The sequence below is a fragment of the Argentina silus genome, assembly GCF_951799395.1.
Source record: "Argentina silus genome assembly, chromosome: 9".
Taxonomy (NCBI): domain Eukaryota; kingdom Metazoa; phylum Chordata; class Actinopteri; order Argentiniformes; family Argentinidae; genus Argentina; species Argentina silus.
The window spans coordinates 18,326,747-18,344,246 of record NC_139663.1 but is presented as its reverse complement, the minus strand read 5'-3'; the positions used below and the strand labels follow the sequence as shown (position 1 = coordinate 18,344,246).

The 17,500-nt window shown below is 55.3% G+C and overlaps 1 protein-coding gene across 2 annotated transcripts in view; it reads left to right on the top strand.

Annotated features, from left to right (window-relative positions):
- tnrc18 (trinucleotide repeat containing 18) overlaps positions 1-17,500 on the top strand; it is a 35,098-nt gene that overhangs the window by 7,935 nt on the left and 9,663 nt on the right. For both annotated transcript variants that reach the window (XM_083677606.1, XM_083677607.1), the window contains exons 3-19: positions 994-1,134; positions 2,806-2,910; positions 3,194-5,242; positions 7,452-7,539; positions 7,732-7,931; positions 8,495-8,641; positions 8,784-8,968; positions 9,138-9,513; positions 9,632-10,675; positions 10,922-11,067; positions 11,223-11,356; positions 11,696-11,809; positions 11,921-12,095; positions 12,341-12,683; positions 13,235-13,447; positions 16,776-16,955; positions 17,300-17,500. The exon at positions 17,300-17,500 is cut by the window's right edge and continues 251 nt beyond it. In XM_083677606.1, coding sequence (XP_083533732.1) covers positions 994-1,134; positions 2,806-2,910; positions 3,194-5,242; positions 7,452-7,539; positions 7,732-7,931; positions 8,495-8,641; positions 8,784-8,968; positions 9,138-9,513; positions 9,632-10,675; positions 10,922-11,067; positions 11,223-11,356; positions 11,696-11,809; positions 11,921-12,095; positions 12,341-12,683; positions 13,235-13,447; positions 16,776-16,955; positions 17,300-17,500 — 5,841 coding nt within the window. The remainder of the gene's footprint in view (positions 1-993; positions 1,135-2,805; positions 2,911-3,193; positions 5,243-7,451; positions 7,540-7,731; positions 7,932-8,494; positions 8,642-8,783; positions 8,969-9,137; positions 9,514-9,631; positions 10,676-10,921; positions 11,068-11,222; positions 11,357-11,695; positions 11,810-11,920; positions 12,096-12,340; positions 12,684-13,234; positions 13,448-16,775; positions 16,956-17,299) is intronic.

Here is a 17,500-nt window from a genome sequence, read left to right as displayed (position 1 = left end):
CATGTGTGCGCGCGTCTGGCTGTAAAACACACAATTACATAAAGCATACATGTATAGATGTCTCTCTCTCGCTCTCTTTCCCCCCCTCTCTCTTTCTCTCCCCCCCCCCTCTCTCTCTCTCCCCCCCCCCTCTCTCTCTCCACTTAGAGGTGAATGTGTTGCAGGGCTTTTCACATATAGACTAACTGTGTGTGTGTGTGTGTGTGTGCGCGTGCGCGTGCACGTGCACGCAGCTTCTCTGGTGTGGCGTGGCTCCTGCAGTGTTTCACAGTGCTCCTGACTCAAAGGGCATTCACTGCAAACACACACACACACATTTGTTTGCACAGTGTCAGTGATCACACAGTTACGCAGTGCACAGAATGCAGGCGCACGCACACACACACACACTCGAGCTGCATGACTAAATGTGGTTCTAATAGGCCTAGGTGTAAAGGAGTTCCTCCTACACAGTGTTTGAACATGGAGAATAAACACATACTAAATTAGAGCCGTGTGTGTGTGTGCTCACATGCCTGTGATTAATTTGAAAGGTGTGTGTTTGCTATTGATTTAGAATGCATGATGTGTTTGTGTGCACTGATGGACTGCTTTAGATGCAACCCCCCACCCCCGGAGACAGATCACCATCAAAGAGACACACACACACACATGCATACGTGTGTGTGTATGCATTCTCTCTCCTATAGTTCAGAGCTCTCTCTCTCTCTCTCTCTCTCTCTGGTCTTCTTTTGTGGAGTTGAGGTTGGTTTGTGGTCATGCTATTTGTGGTGGCAGTGAGTTTGTGGTCGTGGTTGTTGAAACCGAGGAGGATGCTTTAGAGATAATGAGATTAGACCAGACTGTTCAGCAGAGAGACACACACACACACTCACACACACACACAAACGGCAAGAGTATCGACCTGTACGTTTTCTCAAATATGTGAATGAGTTGTTGTTACTATGGCGGTGGTGGTTATGCTCATTGACGATGATCTCCTCCCTCCCGCAGGCGATGCCTTCCCAGCAGCCTCCAGTCCCTTCCTGGCGGGCTACCCTGGCCCCTCCCCCCTGACCTCTGACCCCACCTACAGAACAGCCAACCCCACCAGTATTCAGATGGCTCAGCTCTGGGCCTCCCACGCCCACGAAGGTAACACACACACACACACACACACACATACACACAAGGTGCCCTGCTTTCCCCCTAGAACTTCTGTTCTTTTCTCTCTTCTCTTGTCCTCTTTCTCTTCCCGCTGATCCCTTCTTTTCCCCTCCCAAGGTTCCGAGGCACTTAAATCTTCTCTCGGTTCTATATTTCTCCCTCCCTCCACTCCCTCCACTCCCTCCTGGTACCTGGTAACCTTGTTCTATCCATCCATCTATGTCCCTGTGCTCCTCTCCTCCTATGTCCTCCCTCTCTCCTCCTATCCCTCTCTCTCTCTCTCTGCTATCTCTCCGGTGCTGCCCCACTTTCACACAACAACCTTTTCCTGTCCTCCTCCACTCTGCCTGGAGGGATGAGAGGGTCACCCCATCCTCCCTGTTCCCTTCCCTTCTTCCCCTGGGTTACCCTTCTCTCTCTCCTCCCTCTCACCCATGTCCCCATTCTTCCTTCCGCCCTACCCTCCGGTCCCCCCCCCACCCCCCAGCCCCCAGCCCCCCCACACACACTCCACTCCTATGTAGATCTGAAAGAAATTGTTTGTTTTTTTTGCCCACTCGGATAGGCTTAAGTGGATTCTAGAATAATGTGGGTTCTACCCCGATCCCGTTCTGTTGAGATCTACAGTAATACCTATGCCTAAGGTGGAGGAGGAGGGACAGGTGAGGGGGTTGTCTGTTGTCTCTCTGGGTCTGGAGAAGGGTTAGGGTTGGGCTTAGGGTTAGGGTCAGGGCTACAGATGCTAAAGCCAAACGTCCTGCTAGGTAGCAGCTAGCTCCTCCTCTGCCGCGATAGGGAACATGGCCTCCATATTCTTGCCCTCCCCCCTACTGTCTCTCTCCCCCCTACTGTCTGTCTCTCTCTCTCTCCCCTACTGTCTCTCTCCCCCCTACTGTCTGTCTCTCTCTCTCCCCCCTACTGTCTCTCTCCCCCCTACTGTCTGTCTCTCTCTCTCTCCCCTACTGTCTCTCTCCCCCCTCCTGTCTGTCTCTCTCCCCTACTGTCTCTCTCCCCCCTACTGTCTGTCTCTCTCTCTCTCTCTCTCCCCTACTGTCTCTCTCCCCCCTACTGTCTGTCTCTCTCTCTCACATGGCCTCCATATTCTTGCCCTCTGCCCTACTCTCTCTCTCTCTCCCCCCACCCCCCCCCCCCCCCCGCCTCCCCGTAAAACCAGATTTATACCGTGGCTTCATTCCGGCGGTCCATGCAGGAATGGGAAGGGCGTCTTTGAAGTTTCCTCAGAATGGTGTTTGCGGAATGTCACGGCAGGCGTGTTGCTGGCGTAGGCCTAGCGTAGCGCCGGAGCTTGGCCGCGGAGCCAGGGTCTATATTAGGACCAGCCTCTGAGAGCAGAGAGACTCTGTTGCCCAATCCCGGAGACACACTGCGGAGACGGGAGAGGAGGGGGAGATGGGAGGGGGGGGGGAGGGGGGAGAGGGGTAGGTGTCGCCTATAAGACATATGGTTGTAGGCTTACAGCCATGTTATTAACATATTGGTAATAATAGAGATCCAAGCTTTTCAGATTCGAAGTGTGTGTGGCTACGGTATTGTGTATAGATGCTGTGTGTGTGTGTGTGGATATAGGAGTGTGTCTAGATGTAGTGTGTGTGTGACATGGTGTGTGTGTGTGTTCTGTCTCTCTCTCTCTCTCTCCAGGGTATCCTCATCTCCCAGGCGGTCTGTACCCCAGCCCCTACCTGCCTCTGGGTCATATGGACCACCCTTCCTTGGCCCAGCACCCGTTGTACGACTCACACAAAGGTCAGTGGCTTATTTAGCCGCATTTGTTGGCCTGAAATTGAGGACTGTGTCGTCAAATGAGATTAAATAAAAATAAATAAATACATTTAAAAAAATCCCCCCCCAAAAATCGATGGACTTTTTTATGATGAACCCATAAGTCAACACTTATTAGTGACGAATTAGCGGTCAATATCCTGTTACATCTCTCTGAAGAGGGACAGAATGGTAACACAATAGTACAGTATTCAACCTGTGTGTGTATATGTTCTCACTGTGTGTGTGTGTGCGTTTCTGGTCCCAGAGGGGTTCTACCTGCCAGTCTCCATGAGCCAGCCGTCCCACCTCCCCCCTCCGGGCCCCCCATCGGCCCCTCCCAGCGCCACCCCCCCTCAGAGGAGCTCCCGGGAGGGGGGCCGGGACAGGCCTTACCGGGGGGAGCGGGAGAGGGACCGGCCCCACAGCGTGGTGGACCTCACCCAGGACGGGAGGACAGAGGAGGAGAGGAGGGGGAGGAGCAGCGGCGGAGAGAAGGAGCGAGAGAGGGAGAGAGAGAGGGAGCGAGAGCACGAACGCGAGAAGGAGCGAGAGAGGGAACGTGAAAAGGAACGGGAGAGGGAGAAGGAACGGGAGCGAGAGAGGGAACGGGAAAAGGAGCGAGAGAGGGAACGGGAAAAGGAGAGAGAGCGAGAGAGGGACCGAGACAGGGACCGAGACAGGGAGAGGGAGCAGCACCAGACCACCTGGTCCTTCCTCCACCAGCACGCCCCCCTACACCCTCCCGAGCCCAGACACAGAGCGCCCCCCCAGGCCTCCTACTTCCCTCCGGGGGGGGTCCCGGGCAGGTACCCCGGCCCAGAGACAGAGAGGGGGGGCAGGGGAGAGGAGGAGAGCCCCGCCCAGGTGCCGCACGCAGACAGACGGAGGAAGAGCGACTCTGCGGCCACGTCGGCCGTCACGCTACACGTCTCCTACAGCGGCCCCCCCCCCTCCTCCTCCTCCTCCCTCCAGCCCCCCGCCGCCGGCCTGCCGCCCCTCCCCCAGGCGCCCAGGGAGCATATCAGGGAGCAGCGCGTGAGCGCGCCCACCTACGTGCCTTCTGTGGAGGTGTACGACGAGAGGGCGGGGCCTATCCAGATTGCTTCGCAGGCCCGCGACAACAGACAGGAGAAGAACAGAGAGAGGGAGGGAGCGAGAGACAGAGCAGGGGAACGGGACAGAGACAGGGAGAGGGACAGGGACAGGGAGAGGGAGCAGGAGAGGGAGAGGGAAAGAGAGAGGGAGAGGGAGAGCTACAGGTTTCCTGAGAGGACTCTGATGGAGCACTCTCGCCCTGCCCTTCCTGGGGACTCGTCCAATCAGAGAGAGGAGGGCTCTGTGATTCGCTCGGCAGTGAAAAGAACCTCGTCCTCGGACACGTACTCTGGCCAATCGGGGTTCAGCCCGGACGCCCGGGACACCCCCAAACACGCGATCCGATTGGGCCTGGAGCGAGCGGGGGTGGAGCCTAAGTGGAACCCCATCAGCCCCTTGACCAACTACGCCACCAGTCACATGGCTGCTCTGGCGGCCCAGCACGGACACACACACCCCTCGCAACACGGACACACACACCCCTCGCAGCACATACACACACACTCCCAGTCCCCCCACACCCACACGCCCCATTCCCACCCCTCCCACTCCCCCCGCACCAGCCACACACCCCTGGGCTCCCAGCACACACACACACCCCACTCCTCCCACAGCCACTCCCCGCACACACACCCCTCCCAACACGGACACACACACCCCTCCCAACACGGACACACACACCCCTCCCACCCACACCCCCAGGCCAGCCCGGGCGGACGTGGCGTTGAGGAGGGGTCGGGTCGACGGTACCTGGACCCCTCGGCTCTGTACCGCCCCGGGTCAGGAGGAGGGGGGGGGGGAGGAGGAGGAGGAGGGGGGTCCTCAGGGGGGTCCTCAGGGTCTGGGTCCGAGGGCGGGGAGGTGTCGGCCATGCAGAGCCTCATCAAATACAGCGGCACCTTCCCCTCGGACGGCCCCGGGTCCTCCAGGCACGCGACGGACGGCCGAGGCCCGTTCGGAGGTTTGGGCGGCATTCGTCAGGAGGATAGGGCCGGGGCCGGAGGTGGGCCAGGGGGGGCGAGGGCACCCCCCCAGCTGAAGAGGGAGCAGGAGAGGCCGGACAGCGCCAGGTCGTTCGGGGGCCGGGAGGGGGAGGGCGAGGTGCGACACCCGCCGGTGGGCATCGCGGTGGCCGTGGCCAGGCAGAGGGACAGCAGCAGTAGCAAGCAGAGCGGACCCTCAGACACACAGCGCCCCCATCTGCACGGGGGGATCAAAGGTGAGTGTGGGTAACTGCAGCACGGCGGGGCAGGTTTCCTAGACTCCTGACTGTCCATAGAGAGTCTTTCCTAGACTCCTGACTGTCCATAGAGAGTCTTTCCTAGACTCTTGACTGTCCATAGAGAGTCTTTCCTAGAGAGTCTTTCCTAGAGAGTCTTTCCTAGCATCATCTCACCCTGAGTTGTCCTCCTCGGCCAGTAGCGAAAGCTTCGCCGGTTCTCCGTTCTCCGCTTTTTGCTGCCGCAGCAAGATCCTCCCCAGGGAAACTTCCAAACAAACGTTGTTTTGAAGTTTCTCTGAGGAGATTTTGGCATGTCATTTCAACGATGCTAACTCAAGTGCCACTGGAATCGTGTCTGTCGGAGATAGTTACTGTTAGCCTGTGCCGCGGTAGCAAGTTTGACGGCGAACCGGAGAATCTTTCACTCCTGGCCTCTGAGGACCACTCAGGGTAAGATGATATTTCACATGATGTTTCACATGACAATAGGCTGAACCGTCCCTTTTAATGTGGAAGGTAACTGAACCATCCCTTTAAGGTGGAAGGTAAGGTTGCCTGGAGGTTCTGGAGGGTGTCATGTTACTGGATGTTATTGTGTTGAGCAGAACCTCCATTCTAGCACATTCTTCAATACACCAAGGTCATTCAGCTACAAGTCTCTCTCTCCTCCTTCACATTCTCCACTGGCTCCCTCTCCTCCCCCCCCCCTCCTCCTCCTCCACCCTTTTGTCAGTTGGCCCATGAGGGTTGCACTTGCCTTGTCTCGCTCCAGGCCCCATTCTCTCTCTCTCTCCCTCTCTCTTCTTTTTCCCCTCTCTCTCTCTCTCTCCCTCTCTCTTCTTTCTCCTCTCTCTCTCTCTCTCTTCTTTCTCCTCTCTCTCTCTCTCTCTGCATTAAACGTGTCATTACTGAGCCCAGCTAAAAGCCACAAACAAGCCCTGAATCACAATAAGACTACTGGTGTGTTGCTAAGCAATGGATCAGGTGTGTGTGTGTGTGTGTGTGTGTGTGTGTGTGTGTGTGTTTAAGGGGGGCGTTTATTCATTTCTTTGGCTGAGCAGAGTGATTGGCCTCATGGCATTAGTCCCTCACACACACACACACACAGCAGGTCTGAATAAACAGATGGATTTAGAGAGAGAGAGAGAGAGAAAAGGATGGATTGAGGGAGCCATGGGTGGATGCAGAGATAGAGGGAGACTTAGAGGAATGGAGGGAGAGAGAGAGAGAGAGTGTGAGGGGGCGTGCTGCACTAATGGCTTGCCTTCTGAGGCAGAAAGGATATAGCAAGTGGGACAGGCTCCTCGTAACCTTGGAAACGGACTTGAAACCTTTTCCTCCGGAGCATGTCAGAGATTGTTACGGTCTCTCGACGTTTAACAGGGTTCTCTCACACTCACACACACTCACACACACACACACACACACACTCACACACTCACTCTAGGTTGACACTGAAGGGTTCAATTTGTATAAAACCCCTGGCTTCTTAGGGACTTTCTCAGTGTCGAGCTCAACACACACACACACACACACACACGCACACGCATACTCTGCTCTAGGTTGACACTGAAGGGTTCAATAGTTTTGTATAAAACCCCAGGCTTCTTAGGGACTTTCTCACTGCCGAGCTCAACACACACACACACACACACACACACACCCTCATGTTTATTCCTGACTGTGGGGCAGAGTGAAGAGCATTGAGGGGTTGACAGTGGACCATGTGATGCATCTGCTCTAGTGTTTCCCTTCAAGGCCTGTGTGTGTGTGTGTGTGTGTGTGTGTGTGAGGGGGGGGTTGTTCACACGTCTCTTGTGTCGTGGAGTAATGACACAAGAGACGTGTGAACTGGCACTGAGAGTGAGAGCTGTCACTTGAGGTGTGTGTGTGTGTTGGGGCTATGTATAACATGTATAACATGTATAACGTGTATAACATGTATAACGTGTATAATGTGTATAACGTGGAGTATTTTGTGTGTATTGCTTCCACTGAACTCACACACACACACAGACAGACACATTCACACACACTCATGAATGTGTTCTGCCACGTCAGCATTCAACGTCTAACTTCCCACTATCTACGCCATCCCATCCTCCCTCCCTCCCTCCCTCTCCCCCATCCTCCCTCCCTCTCCCCCATCCTCCCTCCCTCTGTATCCCCCATCCCCCCTCCCTTCCCCCATCTCCCCCATCCGCAGACGAGGAACGAGGGGACGAGCGCGGGCGTCACCATGATGACAGACTCCTGGCGGGTCGCTTGGAGCGCGAGCAGGAGAAGGTGCTCAGGTGAGGGGGCGTGGCCACTGGTTGACACACACACACACTAAAAATGTTTGGAAATTAAAGTGACATTTTTTAGGACCTCATTTGGAATTCTATTCCCTTACGGAATTGATGGAATTAAAATGAATTTGCTCCAACCATGGTGTGTGTGTGTGTGTGTGTGTGTGTGTGTGTGTGTGTGTGTGTGTGTTCCAGGGAGAGTAAGGAGCTGGCAGAGTTCACCCAGATGCACCCTCCCCTGGTTTCCAGCGCCCTGACCTCTAACCTCATGGTGACTGGGGGGGCTGGCCTGGGGGGGGCCGGCCGCTGGCCTGGGGACCCCTCCACCATGACCTCTCACCCCTGGATGCCCCGTCCTGGAGCCCCCCCAGTCTGGCTGTCCAGCTCTCCCTATGGTAGGACCCTCAAACACACACGCGCACACACACACACCCTCTATCTCCACAATGATGACTCTGGATAAAATAATCTCTAGGAAGAAAAACTCCTTAGATCTCTCCCGTAGATAAGGTGTGTGTGTGTGTGTGTGTGTGTGTGTGTGTGCGTGCGTGCGCGCGCAAGTGGGCAGTTAGCGTGCCAGCAGCCCTGTGCGCCCTGTTGCACAGAGGGCACTCAGGGTGGAGTGCTGCAGATCAGACATTCCGGAAGATCGTAGAACATTCCGGAGCTGCGATCGCCTTTGTTTCGGAGGTTGGGTTACCAATCAAAAGCCTCTCTCTCTCTCTCTCTCTCCCCGCCTCTGGTCCAGGAATACCAGCTCTCAGCTCCCCTCAGGAGAGCCCTGTCTAGACACACAGCAGGACACAACAACAACAGGAAACTTTCACACACACATTTCACAGAAACAGGCCTTTTTTTTTTTTTGATAAATACTTGATGAATCACATCAGATTTTTGGCTGAAAAACGGTGTAGCAATTTCTCAGTTTCTAACATTCTCTCTCTCCCTCCCTCTCCAGGTCTAGGCCCCTCCTCCCTGCACCAGGCCCTGCCCCCTGGGTACGCCTCCTCCATGCAGGGCTCCATGCCCTCCTCCTACCAGTTCGCCCGGGACCCCCAGTCTGGTCAGCTACTGGTCATCCCCACAGAACACCTGCAACACTACGGTGTGTGTGTGTGTGTGTGCGACTCTGTGTGCACAGTAGTGCCTGTGTGTGTTTGCGTGTCTGTCTGTGAGGTCACCAGGTTTATCACCACCGTGTGTGTATATATAACACTGTCCCCCCCCCCCCCACACACCCCCTCCAGGTGGTGATGTGTTGGAGCGCGGCGCCCCCGTGTGGCCGGGGGTGTATGGTGCAGGCAGCTCCCTGCAGCATGCTGCCCAGCTGCAGCTCCTCTCCCAGCAGCAGATGCTCCGGCAGCACGAACTACTGATGATCCAGCAGCACGCTGCACAGGTCCTGGAGCTGCAGAGGAACGCCCAGCTCGTGGTGAGAGAGACAAAGAGACACACACACACACACACACACACACACACATCCTCGCCCTAACACAGGTCCTGGAGCTACAAAGCTACACTCAGGTAGTGGTGAGATATAGACACCCATCCTCTCTCTCTCTCTCTGTGTGTGTGTGTGTGTGTGTGTGTGTGTTTTCCAGGAGCGTCTGAAGGCCAGTGAACACAGGGAGCTGGAGGACAAGGCCGACAAGCCCAAGCCCCCCCGCCCCTCCATCCTCTCCTCCCCCTCCCCTGTCCTGCACCCCCGCAAGCCCCCCGCCCGCACGCCCACACCCTCCGCCGCCCTGCCCCCCCTCCCCTCCCCCGTCGCCACCCTCAAGTCTGAGGAGGGACAGAGAGACTTGTCTCACCCCCCCACGCCCCCCCGGCCTCACCCGCCCTCCCCTCGCTCCGCCTCCCCCCCTCCCTCCTCACCCCTGCGGCCCAAACAAGAGTCCGAGGAGGGGGAGGGGCTGAGGAGAGAGCAGAGGGAGGGGCCGAAGCAGAGCACCGCCCCCTTTCAGAGCCTCTACTCAGGTACGTCCGAAAAAGTACTTACCCACCAAATCACAACGTTAACACAACGTCAAAGCAACGTTCTGGGTGTTTTTTTTCCCGTATGTTTTATATGCGTGTGTCCTGTCTCCCTCCCCAGATGTCCCTCCCGGGTACCTGTACCAGTCCGCCACGGCTCCGTTCAGCTCCCCCTTCCCCCCCTACCACCTCCAGCCCTCCACGGGGGCCAGTACAGAGACCCTCCCGCCCCCCCTCCACCCCCACCCCCAGGCCCCCGCCGCCCCCCGTCCCTCACCGCACCTCCACCCCAGGCCCTTGGCTGCCGACATCAAGCCCCGTCCCCTGGACCCCCCCGCCCAGGGGCCCGTGCTCAAACAAGAGCCCGACTTGGAGCAGCCCGAGCTGGGCCTGAGCCGGGCCATCCTGGGGCCTATCCGCCGGACCTCCAGCCCGGCCTCCGTCAGCCAGGAGAGGGAAGCCCCCCACCAGACGCAGCTCCGCGCCCCCCACCAGCCTCTGCCCTGCCCCCCCCAGCCCACACTAGCGCAGGAGAGACTGGAGGACCGAAAAGAAGAAGAGGAGGAGGAGGAAGAGGAGGAGGGGGGGGAGAAGGAGGGAGGGGCTGTCAAGATGGAGGTGTTGTCTTACGCCTGCCGAGCGTCCTATCCGGTCCCGGCATCCGTCCTGGAGGCGGAGCCTAAAATGGAGGTCACGGACGAGTCGGAACCCGACTTGCTTTACCCATCATCCCTCGCTGCGAGCGCGGACAGACCGGCGGCGGCGACACGGGTGTGTGTGCCGTCGGAGGGGTCCGGCCCCGCGTGCGAGCCTCCGCCTCCGCCACCACCCAACACACACACACACTTACACACACACTCTCACACAGCTAGCCTGAGAGAGACCGCCGCCCCCTCCTCCTCCTCCCCCCTCTACCCCCCTCCCCCGTCCTCCCCCCTGGCCATCGTTCCGGAGGACCCCATGGCCGGGATGATCGCCCTGCTGGCTGCCAGTGAGATGCCCCAGGCCTGCGCCCCCCCTGCCCTGTCCTCCCTGCCCCAGACGGAGGCCCCGGCCCTGGGCATGGACAGCAGCGCCGGGCCGGTGGAGGTCTGGGCTCTGGAGGGCATGGCTCTGCTCAGCCACATGGCTCAACTGGAGATGGACAGAATCAACCAGGAGCAAGGTGAGAGAGAAAGAGAGAGCGAGAGAGACGGGGAGGAGAGGAAGAATGAGAGAAAGAGAGAGAGAGAGAGGGGGGGGGGGGGGGAGGAAGAAAGAGAGAGAGAGAGAGAGAGAGAGGGGGGGGGGGCATTGAAGTTCCCTCCTGAAAGGCTTTTGACAGATACAGATAGTGGGTAAATGTTTTCTTTGTTTGGCCTCGGATCTTGACTTAATGTGTGTGTGTGTGTGTGTGTGTGTTGTGTTCCAGACGTGCCTCTGGGGGGACTCGACTGTCTGTTAGAAGCCAGCAGACAGGTGCTGCTGGAGGCCATCCAGCAGCAATCCCACATCAGCCTGCCCAGGGAGCTGGACCCCAGCAAGAAGTACAGCTGGAGGCAAAGGAAGGAGGAGCCGGTAAGATGGAGGAGGAGGAGGAGGAAGACTTGAACACTGAAGAAAGCAGGGGGGGAGGGGGAGGGGGGAGCGGCTACATTGGGGATAGTGTCTGGGTGTTTTTTAACAACATGGTTTTAAACATTGTTTTTCTTTCTCTCCCCCCCCATCTCTAGTTGTTCAGTAAGGTATCGGTGGAGGTGTTGGATGCGGTGGAGGTGGACTACAGAGTACGGTTGGCTGAGCTACAGAGGAGGTACAAGGACAAGCAGAGAGAACTGGGCAAGCTGCAGAGACGCACAGACAGCCAGTGAGTGCCACAAAACGCACACACACACAAACACACAAACACACATACACACACAGAGTGAGACTAACACATGCATGCATGCACGCACACACACAGTGAAATTAACGCACACACAGCCACACAGAGAGTCACACACACACAATCTCACACACGCACGCACACACAGAATCTGACACAGTGAAACTAACACACGGACGCACAACTTTCACATACACACAGAATCTCACACACAGTGAAACTAACACTTGCACACACACACACACACACACACACACACACACACACACACACACACACAGGTCACACTCACCTCTCTAACCCCTGTGTGGTGTGTGTCAGGGAGCGGCAGCAGCAGGAGGAGGAGAGGCAGAGTCTGACCCGGCGGGGGAGGGGCCGACCCAGGAAGAGGAAACACTTGGCCACGCCCACCAAACTGGACAGCAGGGGAGGAAAGTGAGTGTTCCCTCTGAGCACTTTGTGTGTGTGTGTGTGTGTGTGTATATATACTGTATGTATGTGTGTATATACTATGCTATGCTAAGCTAACATCCCTTTCTGTGTCAGGCTGGGCAGGAGTCTTCAGTACTCTGAGGACTCTGAGGCGGGAGAGGGCCTGAGGAAGAAGTTCCGTTCATCCAGAGAAGAGGAAGAGACGGATGGAGGAGGAGTGAAGGTGAAGAAGAAGAAGAAGAGTAAGAGCTGGAACAACCAGGAGGCATCCACCAGTCGCTCTCTGGAGGTACATTTTTATGTGGAACACATTCACCTGGCAGCCTATAAGTCCATCGGAATTGACAGTGGGAATTGTTTGGGAAAACGTAGGAATTATCAGACAACTGTAACGCTGTGTGTGTGTTCTCTTTCTGTTTAAGGCTTGTGCGTGCATGCGTGCGATGCTATGCTAACATCTGTGTGTGCACGCGCGGGTTATGCGTGTTATGCTATGCTAACATGTGTGTGTGTGTGTGTGTGTTCTCCTCCCAGGCGTCCAAGGACAGGCGCAGCCGCATGTGTGAGCAGGAGCAGCTGGCGTGCGACCTGGACCGCGCCCTCTCCCTCTCGCAACTGAGCACGCTCAGTACCACCCGCAGGCCGCCCTCCGACCCCTTGGCCAGGGCAGCCAAGATCCAGAGGTCAAAGGGCAGGGCCGTGGAGGGCCGGAGCAAGGAGCGAGGGAGCCACTCGCCTGCCAAAGGAGGGACGCACAAGGTGGCCGCCGCCGCCGCCAGCTTCAAAGCGGGGCCCTCGGAGCCCAGCCTAAAGGTGAAAGGTCAGAGGAAGATGACCTTCTCTTCTCTGCGGCCTGAGCTCAGTAGCTGCTCCAACAGTGAGTACTCTCACCTCCCAGTCTGTCTCACTGGTTGGGTTTCATGGCTAGTGGTTGGTGTGGTGTGGTGTGGTGTGGTGTGGTGTGGTGCTATGTCTTATCTTGGTCCTGGTTTCTGGTGTGTGTGGTTCCTTCGAGCTGTGCTGCTGAAGTGCATTTGTCAGTAGTGTGTGTGCTATCCAGCACACCGGCAGGCAGGGGGAGGCCGGTGGAGGTAGAAATCGGAGGACAGGGCTCATTGTAATGCATGGAACGGGATGAGGAACGGTATCAAGCACACTCTCCTCCAGCACAGCGTCAGAGATGCTGAAGGAGAGACCTGCCTGCCTGCCTGCCTGCCTGCCTGCCCGTCTGCCAGGGGAACATGGATGACTTCTGCTAGTTTAGTTTATTGCATTCGTCTGCAGTGTGACTTCTGAGGACTTTGTGCCAGGTGCAAAATGTGAGCCGGTTTTGTGTGTGTGCGTCTTGTGAGTCTTGTGCGTGTTGTGTGTGTGTGTGTGTGTGTGTGTGTGTGTGTGTGAACCCTAACCTTCTGTTCTCTGTACCAGACTCTGACTCAGAGGAGGATGATTCCGTGCGGGGGGGCTGGCCCCCCCTCTCAGGGTCTCGTTCCCACGGAAACCCAAGCCGGAAGAGGCGGTCCACGACGTCGCCGACAACACTGCTGTCTAATCAGGCGTCACGGGAGAGGAAACACAAGCACTTATCCCTGTTGCTGCAGGAGGCGGGCCTTAGCTCCTCAGACGACTCCTTCGACCAAGGTTACTGACCACACCCACCCCCGCGGTTACTGACTACACTTCCTGGTTACTGACCCCCCCCCCTCCCCAGCCCAGCCCAGCCCAGCTCAGCTCAGGCAGAGGATAGGGGTCTTTCAGCAGCCTCACAGTCTCTGAATCCGCCTTAGCTTGCCCCCCCCCCCCCCTCTCTCTCTCTCTCTCTCTCTCTCTCTCTCTCTCCCCTCTCTCTATCTCTGGTGCTGCTGGCTCCATAGAGTTGCCTTTTTTTAAGAGTTTGACTTTTTTATGGTTTTTGCCTGGCTTGCAAAAGAGTTTTTTGTAGAATTTTGTACATTTGAAAATGTGTGGATTTGTGAAAAAAAAAGAAAAAAAAAAAAAAGTTTTTTCAAAGTTGTATTGCAGTTTTGGTACCTAAGCTTTATTAAAGGTGTTGATTTGATCGGTACTGAAAGCAGCGCGCTGTGGTCCTTGTGTCTCTGCTTCGTCTGTCTGTCTGTCCGTCCGTCCGTCCGTCTGCTGCACCTCACACATCCCTCCAGCGCTCTGTTAGTCAAATATCCCTCCTCTCCTCCGCTCGCGCCCAGGGCCCTCAGCCCTCAGGCCATTGGTCCAATCTCAATAGTATTTTCTGGATTCCCTATGTCCCCTCTCCTCCTTCCACGACCTCATTGTATGAGAATCAGAATCAGAATTCAGAATCAGAATTCAGAATCAGAATATAAGGTATGAGGGGACAAACCTTAGACCTTCTCCTTCGTTTTTTAGGAAGAGGCGAGGATGGAGGATGTGAGGAAACAAGGAAAAAACTAAAAAACGTTTGTGCTTTTGGTTTTTAATTAAGTGAATCCAGTTTGGTTTAGTTCCAGGTATTTATTTGGGAATGGTGGTGGGCTTAGTTTGGAACACAGGCCTAGTTTAGAACTGACTCAGGTGGGTTGGAGGTCTTGAAAAGCTTTGGATTCTTAGGGAGTGTTCTCTCTCTCTCTCTCACACACACACACACACACACACACACACACACATATTAGGGAACTCTTGATGAAGGTGTAGAAATATGGCTCAGGGCTGTCTTTTGGGTCAAGTTAGGGATAAGCCTAATGAGATCTGAACAATAGTCCTAGGTCAGTTCCGAGGTCCAGTCAGGTAGCCTTAGAGTGAGCTTTATTTTGCTCATGATGAAAACACAAGACAAGCCCAGTGTTTCTCTGCTCACTATTCTCTAAGGAACCCCTGTTCCAGGTCTCTGATTTGATTGGCTCCATGGGATATTTGGAGAATAGGGCTCTTCCTCCCTGTCTACTAAACCTCCAGATAACCCCCCCCCCCGCCCCTCTCCTGTCGCTCTTCCTCAGCCTGCTCCCTCTGTCACCTCTCACCCCTCACCTTTGACCCCTCTCCTACCCATGATGCTTTGTGTCTCTCAGCCTGTCCATGTGCTTGTGCTGCTGCCGCGACATACAGACGCTTGGCCTTGGACTAGCTCAACCTTTTAGCCTATGCTACCTTGCTATGGCTTAGGCTATGCTATGCTACGGCTAGGCTACGCTACGCTAAGGCCAGGCTACGCTACTCTCCGCGCTGCGCTGCACTGTCCTGCCCTGCCTGAGGCCACACCCCTGTCACCTGTTCTGTAAGTAGGACGTCCCCCCTCCTTTCTATCTGTCTATCTGAATCGCTAACATGGAGCTCTGCTGCTCAAACCGCTACAAAGAAACTGAATCTGGTGTTCAACATTCTGTCAAGAAACATCACTTTTTTATTTTTTTTGGCCTGGAAGTTGCTCTGAGAGCCATGGTTGCACCCTGGGCCTATGTCTCACTCTGAAGCCTCAAAGATCTGAGAAGGACTCGGTAGGCAGAAAGCAAGATGGCTGAAGGAAGCTCAACATGGCCACCGCCAATGAGTGGGTTTGGTGGAAAGCCTTCACCTATCCAGTTGTCGGAGATCTATTGAGCGTCAAAAGGGAAGTTATTAGTTGGTTCTCACATTTGGGGGTGGGGGGTAGGTTTGGGGGTGGGGGGTAGGTTTGGGGGTGAAACCATGGCTAAACAGACCAAATGTGGGCGTAACCCGGGGGCCTTACAGGGCTGTCCTCCCAGTGCCTGTCACCATGTACCTGTCTGTCTCACTGAATTCCCAGATGGAGCCTTAGCCCCTTGCAGCTGTCCTATCCTCTCAGATGTACACATGTACACGGGGGAGGGGGGCTAGGGCTTGGTTTGGGGTTCAGGGTGTGTGTGTGTGTGTGTGTGTGTGTGTGTGTGTGTGTGTGTGTGTGTGTGTGTTCCTCCGGCTGATGTTAACACTCTAACCTCTGAGAGATTCTCTCCTCATGCTCACTTGCTGCCATTATTATTAACAGCTAACTACTGTGTGTGTGTGTGTGTGTGTGTGTGTGTGTGTGTGTGTGTGTGTGTGTGTGTGTGTGTGTGACTGCGTGTGTGTTACCAGTGTCTCTCATGTTAACTGCAGAGCTACAGTATAGGCAGTGTTGGTCAAGTGGGTACTTTGTCTATTTCTCGCGCTCGCTCGCTCTCTCTCTCTCTCTCTCTCCCTTTCTCTCTCTCTCTCTCTCTCCCGTTCTCTCTCTCTGCTGAAGGGTCTTTAATAATAGATGATATCTGAGTCAGTGTTTTTGCTCTGATGGCCTCAGCAGCAGTGTGGGAGTGTGTTTAGCTCAGTGTTTTTGCTCTGATTTGCTCACACAGCAGATTTGAGCTGGTTGTGGTAGTTTTGAAAGAAGTAACTTGCCCTTCTCTCTCTCTCTCTCTCGCTTTCTCTCTCCCACTCCCTCTCTTCTCCCTCTCAAGAGGACATGTTGAATATTATGGGTTTTTTTGTGGGTTTTTTAAATATGTTTTTAGGGCATTTCTGCTTTATTGGGACAGTAGAGATTGACAGGAAGGATGGGAGAGAGAGAGGAGGGATGACATGCAAGATAGGTCGAGGGTCGGAATCGAACCAGGGACCTTGCAATGATGTGTTATGCGCAGTAGTGTGCTACGCCACAAAGGTGTTGTACTATCAGCGAGGAGTCATTGAGCGTAGGAGGTCAGGCCCTGACTTGCAGGACTCTGCATCCCCCACACATACCCAGCCTCTGAGCCCCCAGAGCTGGGCTCAGGCTCTAATCCAGCCCCCTGCTCTGGGTGTGTCCCAGCCAGGCCCTAGGCCCTGACCCTACTCTCTCTGACATGTTGTGGTTGTAGACTATTAGGTTGTTGATAGAACACGAAGCTGCGTTCAGTGCTTTTTGTTATCTCCAATAACACCTTATTCCAGAGGCCTGTATTGAGAAGATCCTCTATGTCCCTGAGCTGCAATAATCAGATCTCTCTTTGTGAAACAGAGTCATCCGATGAGGATGAGGAGGATGATGATGATGAAGATACCAACTCGGAGGGGAGTGGCTGTGAGGAGAGTGGGCTGGGCCTGCTGGCGAGGTACGCAGCGAGCGCCCTCCCTGTAAACTCCGCCCCCCTGTCCCTTCTCCATGACAACAAACACCGCAGCAGGCAAAGCACTCTGGGTAAGTACACGGAACGCCACATTTTTATTCTCCTTTTTTTCTTTTCGTGAAGCGAAAGGTTAGTGGAAGGAGAGCAAGAATTATGATTTAGAACTCTGGGCCTCTGGAACTGATTGAGTTAATTAATTATTCATTTTTCATTCACCTCATCTAATGGTCACATCAAGGTGCACACCATCATTTAGTTTTTTAAATTTGTTTCACGGGAATCAATGTTCCTATTCACTGTTATCGATTTGAGATAAGAAGCCGCCTCCGCTGTCAGTTTGATGCACTGTGTGTGTGTGTGTGTGTGTGTTTAAGCTCTCTCTCTCTCTCTCTCTCTCTCTCTCTCTCTCTGTCAGTTTCAGAGTGTGAGTGGTCAGATTCAGGCTCTGACATGCGGTTGCGCAAGTTTCCCTCTCTGCTGCACGGCAAACGATCCGCCCCCGAACTCCCGCTGTTACCCCCGGCAACCCGCCGGGTCGACCAGCCCAGCCCCGCCAAGAGAGACGAGCCGCAGCCAATCAAACGCAAGCCTCTCCCCCGGCCACGCCCCTCACCCC